The sequence below is a fragment of the Pantherophis guttatus genome, chromosome 1 (assembly GCF_059756535.1).
Source record: "Pantherophis guttatus breed Tessera chromosome 1, ASM5975653v1, whole genome shotgun sequence".
Taxonomy (NCBI): domain Eukaryota; kingdom Metazoa; phylum Chordata; class Lepidosauria; order Squamata; family Colubridae; genus Pantherophis; species Pantherophis guttatus.
In genome coordinates, this window is record NC_142063.1 from 305071818 (window position 1) to 305087731 (window position 15914).

A 15914-nucleotide genomic window follows, 5' to 3' on the forward strand; every position below is an offset into this window, starting at 1 on the left:
CAAGAAGAGTTAAATGGAGAAGCTTGATTTTTTTAACCCTATGTTCCAGTAAAATGGGCCTCTTTTATCTTGCTCCAAAAGATATTTTTCCAACCATAGTAATGGTATTAATTCTGTCTAGATTTTTAGCCTTATAGTTATATTTGAGAAATTGTTTTAAAAATGTTCACTTGTACGAAACAATAGTTGCAGCAAGAACAATCAGAAGGCATTTTATTAGGTAAAAGGAAATGCATCACTTTTCCTTTTGCAAGTATCCTTAGAGAATCACTGGATTGCAAGTCCAAAATCCTGAAAGTCAGGTAACATAAACAACCATCTTTGACATGCCTTTTTAGATGTATAGGAATTACAGCTTCAAGCTTCCCAAACAACAGAAGGGCAGGATCTTTCTGATTACGAAAACATTTTTTAAATTACATCTCTTGATGTATGGGTTATAGCAGAGGTCTTCAGACTTGGCAGCTTTAAGATTTGTGGACTTCAACTACCAGAATTCTCCAGGCAGCTTGGCTGGCTGGAGAATTCCGGGAGTTGAAGTCCACAAGTCTTAAAGCTGCCAATTTTGAAGACCTCTGGGTTATAGTATAGATATTTTAAGTTCTTCCCCCGGTCAATTGGTAACAAAAAAAAAAAGATTATATGAAGCCTAGGAAGTTAGAAATTACAGTATTAACAAGATCAGAATGAGTGTAGTTTGCATGACTTTTCCAAAATAATCCTATTTCTGGTTTGCAACCTAAAACAATGCTATCACAAGGCCTGCTGCTATGCTGCATTCTAACATGGGATGAGACATGGACTAACTCATCTTTGGATCAGTTATAGTCATGTTTGGTCTATATTGTGCAAGCAACACTCCTTTTTTTAGTCCTTTGTCCAATGAATAATTGACTTCTAATTCTAAATTACTTCATTTCATCTGAACTGCTTTATCTTGGATTTGAGCTAATGCATTTTGGCACTCCTTAGCTAGATCAGACCTTGTTACTAAATTCCTTCCTAAATTCCATTGAATGTGTACCAAAAATTAAATTAAGTAATGATTTTTCATTACATCATTGATTTTGCTATGGCACAAGTGACTATTTTAGAGTCCCATAAAACAGGTTGGAAATACAGTGCTATATATTTCTTTAGTTTTAATTTTTCTTTAGTTTTAAGTAAAGTGTAAGCATACATATTCCAAACCTGGCACTTATATAGAGCAACCTACCACATTTTGAGAAAATAAGGCAGAGAACATATTTTAGGGAGATATGGGCACTATAATTTTCTTCTGCTGAGTTGGATCATTGATTTGTATCCCATTATTGACTATCCTGTTTGGAGCTTCCCTGCATTTCTGCATTTCTATAATCTCTATCCACTATGAGCCATGCCATTCTCCAATATGAGCTGCAGTAAAGCCTTTTCATATGCTGAAAGTAGAATGGGTCCACCTGCTTATCAATGATTTTTTACTTTAAAAAAAAAACAAGGATGTGATTAGTTATTTTTCTTGATATTTTAAACTACAGTTTATATGGTACCTTGTATTTGTCTATGTCGGCTAGAGCTAATGGAAGCTGAAGTCCAAAATGTGTGGAGGGCACCAAGTTGTCTACTTCTAGTCTCATGGGGTATGATAGACTTAGGAAAACTCTTTGATATAGTGGGATGAGACTACATGTTCTAGTCCAGGGGTGTCAAACTTGCATCATCACGGCATCATCACGTGACGTATCGGGACTTTTCCCCCCTTTGCTAAACCAGGTGTGGGCGTGGCCAGGACGTGATGCATCCAGTCTGTGGGCCGCAAGTTTGACGGCCCTGTTCTAGTCGGTGATGAAGAGTTGTTCTTAACAATTCATTTAGTTGCTCTTCCTACTAACTTTCTACCGCTTATACTCCAATTGAATAGGCACAGGGTAATTTTATAAGAGGTATTGCATACACTTCTAAATGTAGATCAAGTGATCATTTTAACCTTCATTTAAAACATTATAGTTGGACTGCTGAATCTTTGGATTGACTATCTTCTCCTCCTGTATGTGAGAGGAGAATGAGGACTCATTTGTTTCTCATTAGATAATAATTTGGGAGACTCTGGCTCTTTCTAACTAGTTAATAAAAAAGGGGGAGGTATTAAACTAACGTTTCAACCATTGGAGAAGGCTACCTTAAATTTTAAGGGAATAGCAGTAGTAATATTCAGTAGTAATTTAAAGTAACACAGCAGGAAAAAGAATAAATACCAAGACTGTCCATTTTTTTTCTTTGCAAACTGTCTTGCACATTGAACTGTTGCTTATCTTGTCTTACAACATCAGGGGCAGGAACTTCAGAAGATAGCAGATCAGATTCTGTACATTGGAGTCCCACTCAAAGAAGAGGAACTTCAATCATCTGTGAGTTGTTACCTCTAACATCTCACTATTCAGTTGAGTCAAATTTTGAGCTGAATCAGATTATTTACCAAGTAACTTCCAGATCTGTTAGGTTATAAATTGCAAGCCATCATAATCTATATAAAAGCGAATTTATTTTAGATATGCTTCTGAAACTCAGCTGCTACCAGTTCTTTTGGTTGGAAAGTCCCTGGATCAAAGTCATGCAAAATTGCATTTATATCTGATCTACAACCATTGTGTATCTGAACAAAATTAATCAAAATACAAGATAATAGCAATTCTAGAGGATTTTTTTTTACCAGAAGTCTTGCTATGGTTCTCTGAGATACTTGGCCTGCCTCAGTAAAAACAGATTGACATCAAAGGGTGTTACACGCCACACATTTAGACTGAAACAGGATCCCAGAGGCAGATCTCAGTAATTGGGAAAAACTTCACATTGTGCTAGCTCACAGATTTCCTAGGAGCATTAAGGATTTTTTAGTACATTAGTAGCTCAAGATTAGCTGAATGTTGGCCATTTTGAAACCCAAAGCATCAAGTATGTTTCCTGATCCCTCTTCATCCTATATTTTTCATTATGACACAAGGCAGCTCTGAGATCATCACCTGCAGGTTGAATCCTTTGAGTTTATTCCCATAGATGTCTCTCTTCAACTGGGCTGGATGATGCAAGTCCGTCTATGATTCCCCCCCTCCCTGCAAACCCAAAAGCTGGGATTGAAGCTGCTGTGAGACGTTTATTCAGATAAATGTAACACAGCAGGAAGCAGCAGCATAGCATTAGTGTGGCTTTGCTTTGATGCGGCAAACACAGCTGGTAGCCAAAATGTGCATATGTGCATAAGAGAGATATCTTTGCACGTCATGGCTTCCACAACAACTGTGATTAATGCAATAGCTGAAGATAAGGGGGGAAAAGTGCTGCATTTCCAAAAACAAAAAATGCAAAATACGAAATCCCAGTATTTTGATGTACAAAAGGGAATTTCCCAACAACAACAACAACAAAATTGGTTGCTCTTATATCCAATTTGCCTAAAGCATCTGTAGAAAAATCTGCTGATAATGATACTTTTGAAAGGAGGTATGTTGATAGAATTAGCTGTTACCTCACCTCAATAATTAATTTTCAATATACCTAATGCAGATAGGGTGCTGATGCTTCCCATCCATGCTGTTTTAATTTGCGTTATTATCCTGCAATTTCATTAAGGGAAAGAGATATAATGTGATTTATTTTGTTACAATCAATCAATATATAGACTTCTGAGAATTAATGGTCATGAAAGGATTGTGTGCTGGACCTTGGACGCTGATGTAGGTGACAGTGTTATGATTCAGCCTTGTCAGCTCTTCCATAATTTCAGACAGCTTTCATCAGCACACTATATCCTCAAAAGGGCTCACTCCAGCAAGATCTATTATCAAGACCTCTCCAAGACATTGTGGAGAGGTGTCTTGGTGAAATTCACTGAGCCCCAAGCTTTTGAAAATATGCTATTGTAGTGAAGCAATCAGTGTGTTGGACAAGACCCACTGGGAGACCCTGGATTAAATCCCACCTCCTGGCTTTGGACTTCTCTCTTTCTCTCAGCCCAAAATACTCATAGGGTTATTATTGTAAGGATAAAAGACTTCTATGTAAATCATCTTAAACTCCAGGAAGAATGGTGGGACATAATAGATCTAATTTAATATCTCAGACATTCTCCCTCCCAACTATCAGTTCATTAGTCCCCAAAGAATTCAAAATTATATATCCATCGCTGAATCCTTTATGACTTCAAATATTTCACTAGCCTTTTCCAACCTGGTGTTCTCTGAATGTATTGATCTCCAATCAGTATGCCCATAGGGAATGAGTTGAAGTCCAACACATTCAAAGGCACTAGGTTAATGAAGTTTCTGCATACATTTAAGCCATTTCATACAATCATAGATAGTATTAAACATTTGCTTTAAAACAAAGGGATTCACAATACTTATATCAGAAAACAGTACGGTGGTGTGGTGTAATACATATAGAAACTTGGATATATGAGAATTGATTTGAAGTTGTGCATTCTGCTTTCTTATTTCTGTTCTTCAATTTTATACCTGGAATATTAATATTTGTTAATCTCTTCCATTTTCTCTCTCTCTCTCTCTCTCTCTTTATTCCCTTCAGCACCCAAAGAAAATGAAGAAAGAGTATTTAGGGAACGGATGCGCCCCAGGAAACGCCAGGGGGCAGTGCGACGCAGGGTCCATCAGGTTAATGGGCACAAGTTTATGGCCACCTATCTTAGACAACCAACCTATTGTTCACACTGCCGAGACTTTATATGGTAAATTTTATTACATGGAGACTTTTCTCATATCATCTGGTTTAGGTTTTTTTCATGGTAACATGATTACTATTGTTGTTTTGGCTATTGGAAACCCTTTGCATTAATACTTTCAGGAAAATAATAATTAATGGAATAATGGTGTCATTATTTTATACATTGAGAAATTCAAAGGCTTTCTGTAACTTTGTGGTTATGTACCTTTTTACCTAATTATACATTATGCAAGCATATATAGTGGATATCAAATTCTTAGTTAAAAAAAAAAGATTAAGACTGTAATCAGGTGAACACATTACTGGGGTATTCAGATTCACTGAATATAGTGGGACTTGCTTCCAAGTAGACATGTACAGGGTTGCATTGTAAGGCAATTAGTATAGATTTTCCTTGATTTGGATTTTCTTGTTTCCAAATAGTGAAAAAGAATTGAATATATCAAAAATATTCAGCCACGGTGAACTTCCTAGCCACTACTATGGCATGGTTACACAAACTGTAGCTCAGTGAACTCCTTCAGATTATCTCATCCCATCTGATTCTATTGCTAAGCAACTGTCCCTCAGTGTAAGGTAGAAACGCTTTGTCTGAACTTGATCCATATATCTTTACAGAGAAGCGAACATCCGTGGGATCTAATTTGTTGTTAGAACTGGAATTGAAGCACAGCAGAAGGTCATGTTTAGATTAATGTAAGATTAATTTGGACTATGGGACCTCTTTGTGTTACATCTGTACTTCTAATAGGTATGTGGCGAAGAGAGTTCAGCAATAGCTTTTCTGGTTTCTGCAGTGATGAAACAAAGAAGGTAGCCCTTGCCAAACGTTTGGAAGTTTCACAGCTAATGAAGATGTTAGGGATAAAATTGGCAAAGCCTTATCAATACTAGGAAACATTTGAGTTAGCAAAGAAAATGAAAAGAAAATTGCTTGGTGGCGTTTCATAAAATGTAAGATGGAAAGAAGGCAAAGTGAGTTTTATCACACTATTTATTTATTTATTTGCATCTGTGGAATTTGAAGGAGAATGTTCGTGCATAAATAAGAATGTACCCAGCATGGTCTTCCATACTGTATAAGTCATTTTTAGCCATTCACTATATGATAAATGACAATATACATGTGACAATGTGAAATTATATCTTTGGTCTATCCCTAATGTGTTCTTTACTATTCTTTTTTTAAAACAACAACCACAGGGGAGTAATAGGAAAGCAAGGGTACCAATGTCAAGGTAAGAAAAATTGTACGTTTTATGAATATGTATGGAATGTATAAGGAACCCTGATTATTACGTGTCAGGATTCTCTGACCAGAATCCTGACCAGATGAGCTAATTCTATTTTATTGTAAGGCTACCTTAACAGAATCTTGAAAATCTGATATCTTCCCCCCAGTCTCCCAAAATTAGGGGGCTGGAGGCTAAAACATATAAAGAATGGTTGCAGGAATTGGCTTTGTCTAGTCTAGTGAAAAGAAAGACTAGAGGTGACATGATAGCAGTGTTCCAATATCTGAGGGACTGCCACAAAGAAGAGGAGGTCAACCTATTTTCCAAAGCACCAGATGGCAAAACAAGAAACAATCGATGGAAATTAAACAAGGAGAGAAGCAAACTAGAACTAAGGAGAAGTTTCCTTAGACAATGAGAACAGTTGAACAGCTTGCCTTCAGAAGTTGTGGATGCTCCATCATTGGAAGTTTTTAAGAAGAGACGCTACAGCCACTTCTATGGAATGATATAGGGCACGGGTGTCAAACTCGCGCCATCATGTTGCTGTCACGTGATGTATCACAATGCTTTTCCCCTTTGTGGAGCTGGGGTGGGCGTGGCCTGCACATGACACATCCAGCCTGCGGGCCACCAGTTTGACGCCCTTCAAATAGGGCCGTAATGGTGAACCTATGGCATGCGTGCCAGAGATGGCACACAGAGCCCTCTCTGTGGGCATACGCACCGTCGCCACCTGCTCTTCTGGTTTCCAGCTGGTCTCCGAGTTTCCGGGGCTCCGGCGCACATGCGTGCATTCCGGTTTGGGCACTCGGTGCCAAAAAGTTTCACCATCACTGGAATAGGATCTCCTTCTTGTGCAGGGGGTTGGACTAGACCTCCAAGGTCCCTTCCAACTCTCTATTCTGTTAAGATCAATTCCACATCCTATCACATTAGAGGCTTAGGGGAAATGACTTCCTTGCAGTTTTTTTTATAAATTCCCAGTAATTTTAGAAGTCCCTACATGAATAATAAAAAAGTATATATAGTCAGTTTGATCTTTCAGTCCTTTTCAGCAAGGGGAAAAGTTGTTCTGAATATGCAACACCTGAGATGTCCCTCTACAGAGAATAATGAAGGATATTTTGGTGTCTTCCTCTGGGAGAGCCTCCATAAATTTTGGATAAAAGATAAGCCTTGCTGAATCCATTCCTCTTAATCCAGCAAGATTGTTTGCCTGTTTCCTTCATCGTTTTTATAATGCAGACCTCATCTGGACAGCATACAACAGAATAAAAATAGAAAATAAACACAAAAAGACATACAATTAATAAAAATCCCCAGATGGCCCCCATAAACACTGAGTCCTGGTTAAAGTACAGTGCAGTAGTGTTGATTTAACAGCTGCCCTCAATGGCTCATCAAATGTCTTTCAGAAGCTTACAGTCTGGAATTGAATATAACTGGCATTGCTATTACATTTCCCCCACCCATTCCCAACTTACTATGTGAGTAGAAAACATATAGAAGGTGTTAGTATAGACAGGATAAACTGATAACACAAAAATAGTTGTCATTGGATTCTTAATTTAAAAGTTATAAGTAAACTAATAGGAAAATTCTAGTTCTATTGCTTATGTTGTTAAAATACCTAGGCCTGAGGTGCTCCCTGAGCTTGATTGTTTTCTTATAGACGTTTCATTACCCAAACTAGGGAACATCACCAGGGCATACCTAGAGCTATTAGCTGCCTTTGGACACATTATTTGATATTAATATACCTTTTAGGATTAAGATTAGTTATCTATTTTAGGATTTAAGATATTGAAATATTTCCTTGAGTAGACTCTTTGGCAAAAAGTTTGTTCATTTCCACTAAGACTCAGATTTTTATCATCGTTAATTCATAATATTTCTAAAATACTATAATTTGAGCTTCGTCATTTGTGTCTTGGATGAGATCTCTGGGTTAATTTTTAGTTCAACAATCCATTTCTTTGTCTTCACGGCTGGCTATGATATTCTCAGATATCTTCTCCAACACCAGATTTCAAAACTGTCAGTATTTTTTTTTTCATTTTTTTCAAAGTCCAACTTTCACTTTCATAGGGTGTCACTGGCAGGATTTCTTCAAAGCAAACATAGCTGTCAAACAACTGAAATGACACCTCTAGATGGACATCATCAGATACATAGAAATCAAATTGATTATATCATTGTCAACAATGATAGATGCTTCAGTGATAGCATCAAGGACATGACTAGGTGCTGACTGTGGAACAAGCTCCAAATTAAACTAAAGAAGAAGAAGAAGAAGAAGAAGAAGAAGAAGAAGAAGAAGAAGAAGAAGAAGAAGAAGAAGAAGAAGAAGAAGAAGAAGAAGAAGAAGAAGAAGAAGAAGAAGAAGAAGAAGAAGAAGAAGAAGAAGAGCAATTAGTCTGCACAATATGATCTTCGGTATATAAATACCGTTTTCAAGAAGAATATTGGGAATCACTTTGAAGTACTAAAACTTATTGATAGAGAACCAGAGGTACTCTGGAATGAACTTAAAGAAATTATTAAGGATGAATATGATAACGAGACTGCCTAAGATGAACAAACAGAAGAAAGAAAACTAGACATCAACACAAATCATGGAAATTATCAAGAAGACAAGAGAAGCCAAAGCCAAGAAAGACAAAAATCTCAGGAAGGAATTTAACAAGTTTCAGAGGGCTGTTAGAAAAAACACAGAAGCAGTAGTACAACAACATGGGATTGAAGATGGGAATAGACATAAGGATAGTCTTCCAAAAGATCTTTAAATTCAGAAAGGGTTCCCACTTCAAATTGGTATACTAAAGGATGACAATGCATTAGCCAATTCAAAGTAGTAACCAATTCAAAGAAAATAAAAGAAAGATAGTATACTAAAACCATTATACAGAAAAGAGTTTAGAACCCAAAAAAACTTAAATGATTAAGACTCAGAAGCTAACCACAATAAGCTCCAAACTATAGTTGTAGTCATAAGCTTTGTGTATTGATACGGTGATCCATGATGGCTTGACAGCAAGCAAATTAAAGTAATCCTTGCTTAAGAACTGGTTGGTTAGTGACCATTCAAAGTTCTGACAATTTTTCCAAACAATACTTATGACTCAATTCTGAAGTTCAGATCTCGGTCATATGACTATATTTTGGGCACATGGCAATCAGCTCTTTTTTTTACAGCTGGTTGCAGTACTCTGCAGTCATATGACCATGATTTATAATGTATTTTGTCAGTTTCTGGTCTTTGGGCTGATTTCTGGCAAAAACTACCTATAGGACTTCATTGATTCTCTTAATGACCATTGTGTTCACTTTACAACTGTGATGTTTGTTTAACAACTGCTGCAAAACAAGTGGTAAAATCAGGTCATTCATATATAGAAGCTTCTATAACTTACCAGTTTTCTTCTTCAAATAAACTGATCAGACTTTATTTTTACAGATTAACTAAAATTTTGGCTGCTACCTAGCTTCACCTCAGTGATTGATTATCACTGTGATTAGTCAAAATCCATTATTAGAAGTTGATTTGTTTCAGATAGGTGTAATTAAGGTTAACTACAATTTGCTTGGGTTTGGATGACACAGCAAATTATGAGTAACCTTAAACAGAAATAAACACTTCAGATGTTTTGTTCTCATGCCAAGAGAGGCAGTGAAATTGAAGGATGTGAGTCCAAGTATCACTGCATTAAGGTTGAACATGTCCAAAACAATTCAATTTTTTTTATAAATATGAATTTATTTCATATCTTCTTTGTATTACTGTATACCATCTACTCAGTTTGTTCCAAGCAGCTTACAATTCTAAAGCAATAAAATATCCTCAAAACCAGTTGATAATAACGGCTCATTTGAACAAGAGGAAGTTATGTTCTAGAAATATTTCCTTATATGGCAGTTTGGAATAGTCTGTTGCCTTTTCCAGATTGTTCAATATGATTTCATTGATTTAGAATGTTTATGGAGCCTCAAAACTTCATTTCCCTTCTGTGAAAGTGCAAACAGATATTTTGACACTATTTAAAATGTGATAGTCATAAGAATATGAACTGCCTTTACTCTTATTAATTTTAGAGTTTTCTTGCCCATTTGGAAGACACAATTCCAATAGGATTCCTAGACTATCCTTTTGCCCTGCCCCCTTTTTCACACAGACCAAAATCTAATTTAGGCCTTTTAGAAGACCCCTTGAGAGGATTAAGGATAGGGATGAATCCCCCAGAATTTATCATTTAATTTATTTTTTCTCTTTCATAATGGATAAAATAATCTCTTGTTTACAGTTTGCACTTGCGTAGTCCACAAGCGATGCCATGAGCTTATAATAACAAAGTGCGCTGGCTTGAAGAAGCAGGAAGCCCATGATGAGGTAAATATTTACAGAAGGAATGCCTAAATAAAAGAAAACTCTGCAGAGTTAATGTGCTTAAGGCAAGGTTCTTCCAAATAACCAGTCTTTCCATCTCTTAATTTAAAATACACACAAAACTGATCTAGGTTGTTTTGACTCTCTTCAGATCTAGACATCAAGACACTGTGAGCACAGACATGATGGGTCTAGAGCTCTTAGAAAGCCGAAATTACTTAGCTATGGCCTTTTCTGGCCAATGGCTGACCACAGTGAACTGCTAGCCAGTCAGTGTTGCCTTGCTGGCCACTTGCCTTGTCCCTCAAGTCCATGTCTAAACATTCATTCTTCTGCCCTCTTCACGAAAATAAAAGATAATAAACTGCTAGTGCTTTCCCATGTGGCAAATGTCCATCACCTTATTTTCCTAATTCCTAATGCTGCATGCCATCCTACTGGTTTTCATAATTATGTCGGCATTCTGCTATAAAGGATCCCATATGATGGTAGGTTTGGTGAGCCATATGACTCCTCCAGTGATCATACAGACTGTCCCTTCAAGCACAGAGCAGTCATATATTGCAGCCCTATACTGGAGCTACTGCCTCAACACAATGGTTTCTTGTCCATATCTACAATATCTGATTTTGATCTATCCCTGATCTGCCCAGGGATAGATCAAAATCGCTTCCACGTCAATGTGATTAGCAACCTTAACCACCCTAGGGACTACATTTTCATTTGGAAAACCTCTTAACCTTCTCAAATTGCTACCACCTCTCCCATTTATATAAAAAAGAGCTAAAGTGTTACAGGATTGATGGGGTTTGCTTGGTTTCTGATTTGTTTGCATCATTCTAATTATATCTGCATGGGGAGAATAAAACATTTCAATGGAAGCAATAATTATTGCTAGGTAAAAAAAACCAAAAGCACACATATAAACTGGGGGAAACCAGGCTTAATAGCAGTGATTGTGAGAGGAATCGTGGAGTCTGAGTGCACAATCAGCTAATATGAGCCAGCAGTGTGCAGCAGCAGCCAAAAAGGCCAATGCAATCCTAAATTGCATTAACAGAGGGATACAATCAAGATCAAGTGAGGTACTAACACCACTCTATAAAGCCTTAGTAAGACCACACCTAGAGTACTGCATCCAGTTTTGATCACCACACTATAGAAAAGATGCTGAGACTCTAGAAAAAGTGCAGAGGAGAGCAACCAGGATGATTAGGGGACTGGAGACTAAAACATAAGAAGAACGGTTACATGAACTTGGCATAGCTAGTCTAGTGAAGAGAAGGACCAGGGGAGACATGATAGCTGTCTTCTAATACTTGAAGGTCTATCACAGAGAGGAGGGGGTCAAGCTGTTTTCCAAAGCACCTGAAGGCCAGACAAGTAATAATAGTTGGAAACTGACCAAGGAGAGATTCAACCTAGAAATGAGGAGAAACTTTCTGACAGTGAGAACAATCAATCAATGGAACAGCTTGCCTTCGGAAGTTGTGGGAGCTTCATCACTTGAGACTTTCAAGAAAAGATTGGACTGCCATTTGTCAGAAATGGTGTAGGGTCTCCTGCTTGAGCGGTGGGGGTTTGGACTAAATGATCTATAAGGTCCCTTCCAACTCTGTTAATCTGTTAATCTGAAATATAGCATAGGTTCTGAACCATCCTCCCAGGCTATGAAGGTGACTGACTACAATTTGCTTTGTGAAAGTTATAATGTAAGTTTTAGTTCAGCATTTCTTGAGGGCAACTAATTTGGAGAAGGCTAATTTCAACTCTCAGAGTGTAATAAGATACCGTGCATTCATGGACTTAATTTAATTTAATTTAATTAATTCAATTTATATGCCACCCCTCTCCGAAGACTCAGGGCGGCTCACAATACATTTTAAAAAATCATTATAAAAACATTTAAAAATTAAAAACATTAAAAACTCATTCACGCCATTCATGGCCAGATCTCACCAGATCACAAGAGCAAGATCAACGGACCCAGGCCTGCCAGAAAAGCCAGGTCTTCACCGCTTTTCGGAAGGCCAATAGGGTGGGGATGGTCCGGACCTCAGGAGGTAACTGGTTCCAGAGAGCTGGGGCAGCCACAGAGAAGGCCCTCCTCCACGGGCCCGCCATCCGGCATTGTTTAGCTGACAGGACCTGAAGGAGACCAACTCTGTGGGATCTTACCAGTCACTGGGAGCTATGCGGCAGAAGGCGGTCTCGAAGATAACCTGGCCCTGAGCCATGTAGGGCTTTAAAGGTAATACCAACACCTTGAATTGTGACCGGAGACCAATAGGGAGCCAGTGCAGCTCACGGAGAATTGGTGTAATGTGGGTGTATCTAGGTGCACCCACGACAGCTCGTGTGGCTGCGTTCTGGACCAACTTTAGTCTCCAAACACTTTTCAAGGGTAAGCCCATGTAGAGCATGTTGCAATAACCTAACCGTGAGGTAACAAGGGCATGAGTGACTGTGAGGAGAGCCTCCTGATCCAAGTAGGGTCGCAATTGGTGCACCAGGCGAACCTGTGCAAAGGTCTCCCTATCTACAGCTGCCAGATGTTGCTCTAATCTTAGCTGAGAGTCTAAGAGTACACCCAAATTGCGACCCCGTTCTGAGGGGGACAATCCCCCCCCCCGAATCAAGGATGGACAGTTGACATAGTCGACATATTACGAGGCAATACCCATAGCCACTCGGTCTTGCCTGGGTTAAGTCTGAGCCTGTTGACTCCCATCCAGACTTCACAGCCTCCAGGTACCGGCACATCACATCCACCGCATCATTGAATTGATGCGGGGTAGAGATATACAGCTGGGTATCATCCGTGTATTGCTGATACCTCACCCCGTGTTGTTGGATGATCTCACCCAACGGCTTCATGTAGATGTTAAAAAGAAGGGGAGAGAGGACCAAGCCCTGAGGCACCCCGCAAATGAGGGGCCTAGGGGTCGACCTCTGTCCTCCTACCAACACCGACTGTGACTGACCAGAGAGATAGGAGGAGAACCACCGTAACACAGTGCCTCCCACTCCCAGCTCCCTTAGTTGGGAGTGGGATACCATGGTCAATGGTACTGAAAGCCGCTGAGAGGTCAAGTAGCACCAAGATGGAGGAATGACCCCCATCTCAGGCTCGCCAGAGATCATCCATCAGCGTGACCAAAGCAGTTTCCATGGAGACTGGACAAAATTTCTTTAATTCTGCTGGATCCAGGGAAGGCTTCTTGAGGAGGGGCCTTACAACTGCTTCCTTTAATGGTTGCGGGAAGGCCCCTTCCCTCAAGAACGCGCTAACTAAAGCCTGGAGCCAGCCTCGTGTCACCTCCCTGCTGGCCAAAACCAGCCAGGAGGGGCACAGGTCCAACAAACAAGTGTAGGAACTCATCACTCCTACAGCCTTCCCCACTTCCTTAGGAGTCACAGGCTCAAACTCATCCTGCACAATGGGACTAAGACCTGCCCCCGTCATCTCGGTTGGAATTGCCCAATCAGAGTCCAGGTCCATCCGAATCTGAGTGACTTTATCCGACAGAAACTGCACAAACTCCTCAGCTCTACCCTGCAAGGGCTCCTCCACTCTCCCTACATTAAGGAGGGAGCAAGTCACCCTAAATAGGGCAGCTGGGCGCGAATCAGCGGATGCAATAAGTGGGGAAAAATGCAATCATTTTGCCACCCGTATTGCCACTAAATAAGTCCTAATAAAGGCTCTTAAGAGTGTTCGGTCAGATTCGGAGTTACTGGTCCTCCAGCGTCGCTCTAGACGTCTCTTCTGGCGCTTCATCTCCCGGAGCTCCTCGGTAAACCAGGGAGCTTTCCTGGATCCACCGCCATGGAGAGGTCGCAAAGGACAATCCGGTCCAGTGTCCCAGATGCCACCCTATTCCAGGCAGCCACCAGGGACTCAGTCGGACTGTGGACAAGGGAGTCAGGTATCTCCCCAAGCTCCTTATGGAACCCTTCAGGGTCCATTAGGCGCCTGGGGCGGAACCACTTAATTGGCTCCGCCTCCCTGCAATGGAGGAGTAGCACCCTGAAGTCTAACCTCAGCAGAAAATGATCTGACCACGACAAGGGAGAAGTATCTGTACCCCTTAATTCCAGATCATATCTCCACTGCCCCGAGAGAAACACCAGGTCAAGTGTGTGTCCCCCCCCATGAGTCAGACCCTGAACTAGGTCAAGCCCATGGTTGTCATGGAAGCCATGAACTCCTGAGCCGCATCTGAGGATTCGCCAAGTGACGGCAAGTTGAAGTCCCCCAGTATCATAAACCTGGGGAACTCCACCGCCAGCCCGGCTACTGCCTCTAGCAGCACAGGCAGGGCTGTCGTAACGCAGCTGGAAGGCAGGTATGTCAACAACAAGCCCAAGACTTCTTTCTAAAAAGTTCAACTGTACAGATCCCTCTTCTGTTGCATTTCCATTTTCCAAGGGACATTGTTCTTACCTCATTTTCAATGTCCCCCTTGCCTTACAAGACAATATGTTCAGTGTTTTCAAAAGAGATAGTTAGTGACCTACAGTAGCAACTAATGCTACATATTATCCTAGCAGGACCTTGTGATTTCCTGTATTGATTTCATTCTTGGATTCCAGTTTCCTGGAATTTCTAAACTGAAATAGTAATACTGTATATCTTTAAGTGCGATAGGAAACTTAAAAACAAAACAAAACCTGAGAGGGCAGCAGCTTAATTTTTCTAGTAGTTGACATTAATTCAATGTTTTCTAACTTGGCAACTCTAAGATGGGTGGACTTCATCTCCCAAAATTCACCAACCAGCCACACTGGATTAAACAGTAGCATGCTAACTTTGGTCCTTTTGCACTTTTTATCTTCCAGGTGGGTTCTCAGCGTTTCAGTGTTAACATGCCTCACAAGTTTAGCATTCACAATTACAAAGTGCCCACCTTCTGTGACCACTGTGGTTCATTGCTTTGGGGTCTTCTGAGACAAGGTTTACAATGCAAAGGTAAGATACTTTTTCTCTTTAAATGCAGGATTTTGTTCTTAATGTTATAGCTTAGTCCCATTCAGGTCTACCTTGATGTACATTAAACTGAAACGTCTATAGAGATTCTCAGTCATCCAGTCATGGTTGTCCCAAAGTCCAATTGCCTTTTGAAAAAGCACCTGTGGGATATGAAACAAAATAGGTCTTAGATGATTCCCCTTTGGTTGGTACAACACTATTATATACTTAAAGTAATTAAGCTCTTACAAGTAAATTATGTAAACTGCAACCTAAAAAGTAAGAGTTAAATGTCCTTGCACTGCTCAAGTCAGTAGCCTTAAGCATGTTTTTAAGATCAGGCTCTATAGACTCAGTTGTTATAGATAAGTTATGTTTCCATGTGTAATTGCACAGTAATGCACTAATTTACATGTGACAGCTAAAACAGGGTTCTCAGAAAATTATGTAATACCCAGTTAATGGAATAATTTGATATATAGTTCTGGCCTTGAGTTCAGAGAAAGTTTTGCCCAGACTGAAATGTTTTTCAGATTTAACTCTCAGTCTGTGTGGTTGATTAAGTCCCAATTGCTTTCCTACCCATTTGTTGCATGTTAGA

At 39.7% G+C, this 15914-nt stretch overlaps 1 protein-coding gene across 2 annotated transcripts in view; it reads left to right on the forward strand.

The window, feature by feature from the left end:
* PRKCE (protein kinase C epsilon) overlaps positions 1–15914 on the forward strand; it is a 321383-nt gene that overhangs the window by 222318 nt on the left and 83151 nt on the right. The window contains exons 3-7 of one of the 2 annotated variants that reach the window (XM_034427654.3): positions 2313–2390; positions 4564–4723; positions 5923–5957; positions 10259–10344; positions 15184–15313. In XM_034427654.3, coding sequence (XP_034283545.1) covers positions 2313–2390; positions 4564–4723; positions 5923–5957; positions 10259–10344; positions 15184–15313 — 489 coding nt within the window. The remainder of the gene's footprint in view (positions 1–2312; positions 2391–4563; positions 4724–5922; positions 5958–10258; positions 10345–15183; positions 15314–15914) is intronic. The other variant, XM_034427655.3, reaches the window with a different exon arrangement.